General features: G+C 43.5%; 1 protein-coding gene across 1 annotated transcript in view; it reads right to left on the reverse strand.

The window, feature by feature from the left end:
• Nucleotides 1-1,925: 1,925 nt before the first annotated feature.
• Nucleotides 1,926-5,896, reverse strand: part of LOC104624419 (ankyrin repeat domain-containing protein 17-like) — a gene marked incomplete at its 3' end in the record, with an annotated part of 39,326 nt that continues 35,355 nt past the window's right edge. The window contains exons 16-19 of the mRNA XM_010291783.1: nt 5,293-5,395; nt 2,991-3,749; nt 2,882-2,892; nt 1,926-2,040 (exon numbers count right to left, since the gene is read on the reverse strand). Of these exons, the coding sequence (XP_010290085.1) occupies nt 1,926-2,040; nt 2,882-2,892; nt 2,991-3,749; nt 5,293-5,395 (988 nt within the window). The remainder of the gene's footprint in view (nt 2,041-2,881; nt 2,893-2,990; nt 3,750-5,292; nt 5,396-5,896) is intronic.

A 5,896-nucleotide genomic window follows, 5' to 3' on the forward strand; every position in this document is an offset into this window, starting at 1 on the left:
TTGTTGTGGCCGAAGTGTAGGACCCTGCACTCGGCCTTATTAAAGTGCTTATTAAACTGCAGTTGACCTCTGCCCATCAATCCAGCCTGTCCAGATCCCTCTGCAGAGTCCTCCTACCCTCCAACAGATCAACACTCCCCCTCAACTTGGTGTCATCTGCAAACTTACCGAGGGAGCACTCGATTCCCTCATCCAGGTCATCAATAAAGATACTGAACAAGACCGGCCCCAGAACTGAGCCCTGGGGAACACCGCTTGTGATCAGCCGCCAGCCGGATTTAACTCCATTCACCACAACTCTCTGGGCTCGGCCATCCAGCCAGTGCCTCGCCCAGTGAAGAGTAAACTCGTCCAAGCCACAAGCCGCCAGTTTCTCCAGGAGAGTGCTGTGGGAGACGCTGTCAAAGGCTTTACTAAAGTCCAGGTAGACAACATCCACAGCATTTCCCTCATCCACTAGGCGGGTCATGAGGCTCACGGCAAGCAAAGACCCCATCCAACATCTGAAAATGAAGAGTGGACCTTTTGCTTGTCATCAATTCCAGTAGGATCAGAAAGGAGGCCAAAGTTCTAACTGAAAAATTATTTACTACTTGTTCAAGTTACCCTATCTCTTCCTTTAAAAAAGCCCCAAACCCCTTATCTTGGTCAATTCTCTCGCTATGTTTCCAGGCAAGTTGCCTAGAGCTCCAGTAACACCAATTAGCTTCTCTAATTGCAAGGAATCCTACTTTGACCTCCCAGAAGTGATCCGGAAACAAAACTTGACCTCTACAGCAATATCCATGTCTTACACTCGCCTCTGACAGGTATCAACCTTGTTTTCAACAAATACTGGCCTAAACAAGTACTTTGCCCTAAAATGGGAAAATGAAACTCACTGTTTGCAACTAATTAAGCACAGAGGTGAACGTTACATTAAGTTTGCACAGTCAAGGAGCGTTTTTGTAACTGCAAGCCACAATTCTGTTACCGAACTCAACTCAGCTCATCTCAGCAAGAGATGTAAATCCACGGGAATACTCTAGAGTGTTCCTATTCAAGCAATATGCAAAGCTACTGATAAAATATTTAGCGGCTGCTTAAATGTTTTGTGTTACACTGAGCCCATTTCACCTCCACACTAAGTCCTGATATGTGGATCCCAGCCCGACACTTAAGTTGCATACTCAAGCCTGCGTCTGCTCTCGCTTAAAAAAAAAAAACAACCACCCTCAAATTAGCCACTTCACAGAAAAGCAAAGATGGAATTTCATCTGTACGGCTTTTAACAGACTTGCTACAAATGCTTTCCAGAGCACAATTTAGACCTCAGTCCCAATTGTACGTGTGCACACCCATACCAAGACCTGGGGACTAAATAGTACCAAAACAGTCACTCAAGTGCACGTTGGAAATACCTGACCTTTCCAAAAAAGTATGCGTGAGCATTTCGGTACGCAGCAGATGACCTAAAATCGTACATTCTCAAGATGCTACATGCAGTTAAACACATAATAAATGTCCTAACTCAGAGTTCAAGTTAGATTTAAAGGTAATTTAAGTGTACTAAGTAACTGATAAGTGTAATTACCCCATCTCTCAAATGTGTAGCTGGTCTTGTTAGGTACCACAGCAGCTCCACGTGAGAGAAACCTCCACTATCAAGACATGACAGACGTAGTTTCATCTACTTTTTCATGCATTAAGTTAGTTTTTTACCCACTGACAGCTTCCAATCTGTATGTCTAGGCTTCAACGCTAACACCAGATTTTCAGAAAAGTATCTCTGTAGCTCCCATAAGTTTCGGTTATCTTTAACGAGGCTTTGCCTGAACATCCAGTTACTCATTAGGTGCCTAATTTTAAAAGCGTTGCTCCCACTATTTCTAGCAATCACCACCTGGTGTTTTTAGCCATTACCGGATCTTCTGTTCACTCCGCACCATTATCGTACTCCAATAACTCTCGCAGCGTAGGCAGGACGAGCTCCACACCTCTGCACCTCTGGGCTAACACCTTCTCGGACACCTGCCTTTCCTCAGGCACACGCCCCTCATCCTAACATGTTTTACAAAGCAGACGTCAAAACGGACAGCACTTTCAGAAACAAAAGCACATGAATCAAGAGCACCTCAGCAAATTGTGATCGAGTGACATCATTCTTGACTTTATTTCCTAACAGTTAATCTGCATTCAGCCAAGGAGCCAAAAGGACTATTTCAGCGACTACTTCAACATGGAAGGGGAATTAACTGCAACTGAAGCGGGTGTGAAGGAAAGCAACACTAACAAGTCATGTTTCCTATGGTATTTAAAACTTGTTTCATTCTTTTACGTTACGGCTTAAAGCACTGATGTCACCGAGTAACAAATTGTCCGAAGCGGTTTGGAAGAATTTGGTATGGCCAAGTCAGTTTTTTGCTGGCGAAGGGGCCATTTTTTAGGAGTAGACATTTTTAAAAGTCATAGGGTTACCATCGTTTTTCCCAAACAGAAGTAACAGCTTCCAACAGGTAGACTATTCGAGGCCACCTAGAGCAGCTCTCATTCAGAAGACAAGCCTACAGGTTCCTTAAACATTACAGGCTTGCTGCGGCGCTATACTTGCTCAAACCCTGTTCTGAGTTCTCAGAGTCAGTTTTCAGTCAGCTACTCCAAAGCACCAACCGGTATCGTCAAGACGTTGTTCCTGAGCTACAAACAGGCCAAAATGGAACTGTGAGACCCTAGCACACCCCGCCCCACAAACTACGAAGGAGTTAAAAATGCCGCTTCCGACATACCAACCTGACAAACAAGCACCGGTTAGCTCAACAAAAGGAAAGGCAACCCTGCAAACTGAAAAGTTTAAACTACTTCTCTGAACTCCTCAAGACAGGGATCGGTAGGCTAGCGGTACTTGCCATAGAGCTAGCGGGAATACACAAACACACACACACATAAAGAAGTGGACATACCCTCAACTGGTCAAGCAAAAATTATACCTGCTCGTAACAATATAAACCCACCTGCCATGATGTCATCCAGCGTGTCATTGAGCGTCTGAGCAGGGCTGGCTACCATTAACCCTTGCTGTGTTTCTGTCAGTATTCCTTGCCCCAGCCCTGCTAGTTGTGCTTGGCCCAATACTGGCTGTCCAACTATAACACCTTGCAGTTCTGTAAGATTTGCGATGGACCCTGGAGGTAAGGAACCTGCTGCCAGAGGCAAAGCTTGTGGCATCGCCAGAGGCTGAATTGGTGCAAAACCCGTCTGCGCAGCAGCTTGCTGAGTATCATCTTTAAGCAAGATGGGGTCCACTTGCTGTAATCGTGCATAGTCTCCCTCTGAGAGTTGTTCTCCTACCCCAACAGGAGTCAGTAGTCCCAGATGCTGGCAAGACTGTTGCTGCTGCTGCTGCTGCTGGAGCTGAATTCTTTGCGCTTTTACCTCTAGATATTGCTTCTTTAGCTGCTGCTGAGTTTTCAGCTGTAACTCTCGCTCCACTTTCTGCAGTTCCTCCAAAATCTTTTGTTTCTTCTGAATTTGTTCCTCTCTCGTTTTATTCAGCTCCTCAATCTTCTCTTTGGTGAGCTGGTCAGCGTGTGCCAATTCCAGGGACTGCAGCTGAGCATTCTTCTCTATGGCTTCTTTTATCCTCTGCTCCAGCTCTGTCAACTTGCCCTGAGCCTCTTCTACAATGCTCTCTGGAGACTGATTGGTGATGTAACCCTGTACATCCTGGTTGTTTGCTGGCAAATGACTGCTGGACTTTTGTTTAGAAGCAGCTGTGTGAAAAAGAAACCCCCTCAGAACCAATGGAAGTGCATACGAATGGCATCCTCATTATAGAGCTACTGTTGGGATGCTAAATGGCCGGTTGTGCACCAAGACACAGCACCCACAGGTCAGCGTGTACTGTAAGGCCCTCAAAAAAACCCAGTACCTTTGGCTATCAATTTTAATACAGCAGTCAAGATTGCAATTTAACAGTACAGATTACTGCGCATACATTCCAAATAACACTGCGCTACGTTGACATATTTACTCCAACAATTGTTACACTTTTGCCAAATGAGGCGATTGTCTCAAGAGCCGTTGTTATCGAGTGGTGCTACAAGATCAATGGAAACAAAAAGAAAGGATATGCTGTCTCTGTACTCCATGTTATGCGTCTGGTATCGTGTTAAGACATAAACGTATGGTTACAGCCCTGAAGCACAGCAAAAGCGATGTAAAAACATCTCGAGGGACAGGTGACTTGTTCTAGGCCACCAGTTGCGCAAGTAACTGTACATTTTAGGCAGCGCTACGCTTTCTCGGACTACTGAATCCTTTCACTACAGGTATCCAGCTTTGCTCAGTTGACAAACAGCACTAGAAGCCAGGATAGTCATTTATATTTAACGTGATCTAACAGGGTATGTTTAGCCACTACATTTTATCCATAGCAGACATGATTTTTGCCTGTGTCAAAACTCAGCTCTCTGCCCAGGCAAGGCAAATGTTTCAGCCTTCCTGTAAGAATGAGCGATGGACTAATCCAATTCATCTTTTATGAAGAAGTCCACAGTAACACAGCTGACATGATCTGCCATACCGGTTGGAGAAGGAAAAATCGGTTAATTTTGAAGGGCGAAAGGCAAATCAAAACTCAGGATCTGAGTCAGTGGAGGTGCCCAGTTTCTTCCAGTCATCCTCGCTGTACTTCCAGAACAATACAAGTGTACACACAGTATTAATTTTATGACATGCACGCCTGTATTTGCACTACCGCTGATCCTCGATAAAAATTGTTTTGGAAGAGAATTCTTAAGCAAAGAAAGCGTTAAGTGTCAAAATGGCGATATCAAAATAGATGCAAATTTAGTCCTAGGAGGACCTGAGCCACATCAGACTACATATTTTATAGCACAAGAAATTCCGCCTTCAATCAAATTAGTCAAAACCACTCCAAGACTGCTATCCTAAGTAAACGCAAGTTATCAAATCAACTACGATATGGAGTTAACATTGTTTTTTCAACTTCCGTTATCAAATTTATATAGGCTTCTGGGTGACATTTTGCATTAGTCCAGTATGTCAGACTAATATATATTTTAACATATTTACTTAGGCAGATTTCTTGACGCTTAATAATTACAGGGTTAGATGACTGATACTTCGTATTTGGCCGATAAGCAATCCTTAAAAAAAATTTTTTTGAGAATTGCAGTTTCCTTGACGGAATCCGTAAACACTCTTCATAGGAACTACTCTGCTACAAGTGCAACCCTTTATCGTCTACCTAGGAAGCATATGTAGAAAATAAGCTCCAGAACTAAGACTGACCTTTATTTCTGATGGGAAGGGTTGTGGCGACATTAGCAGGGGGTTTGTCAGGCTCCTGGGGTGGGACGACCATGGGCAGCGCCTGCACTGGTACACGAGGAGCCTAAAATGTTGGATACTAACAGATTACTTCTCTCATACTCTAATCTAGTTATAATTCAATAGAAGGTAAACAAAACCTGTCAGAAAAGCACACTTTCATGGAAACTGATAACATTTAATACCGTTTTTTAAATGCTGAGTTCAATAGTTAATGATTTGAGATCATCTGACTTTTATATACCTTGCATTTTTAACAGAAGAAATCACTTGCCAAACAATACTCATCTCAGCATGGTACAGTGCTATACTACGGTAAAGCAAATACAAGCCACAATGGGCTACAAATGTAATTCTGAAGAGCCTCATTAAAATAGACCTTCTCCCTCGCCAGGGTTTTTTTCCCCCTCATTGTTTTCTCCAGTAATATTTACAGAGCAAGAAGAACAACTATGAAAGCACTACACAGCAATGCTCAAAGAGCCTTTACCGTTTTCACAACAGCTCAAAGTCATTTTCAGTGTGTTCACCTACAGTTCAGTAGTTCAGGAAATGATACGACGCT

This window comes from Phaethon lepturus, unplaced genomic scaffold (genome assembly GCF_000687285.1).
Source record: "Phaethon lepturus isolate BGI_N335 unplaced genomic scaffold, ASM68728v1 scaffold16867, whole genome shotgun sequence".
Lineage (NCBI taxonomy): Eukaryota > Metazoa > Chordata > Aves > Phaethontiformes > Phaethontidae > Phaethon > Phaethon lepturus.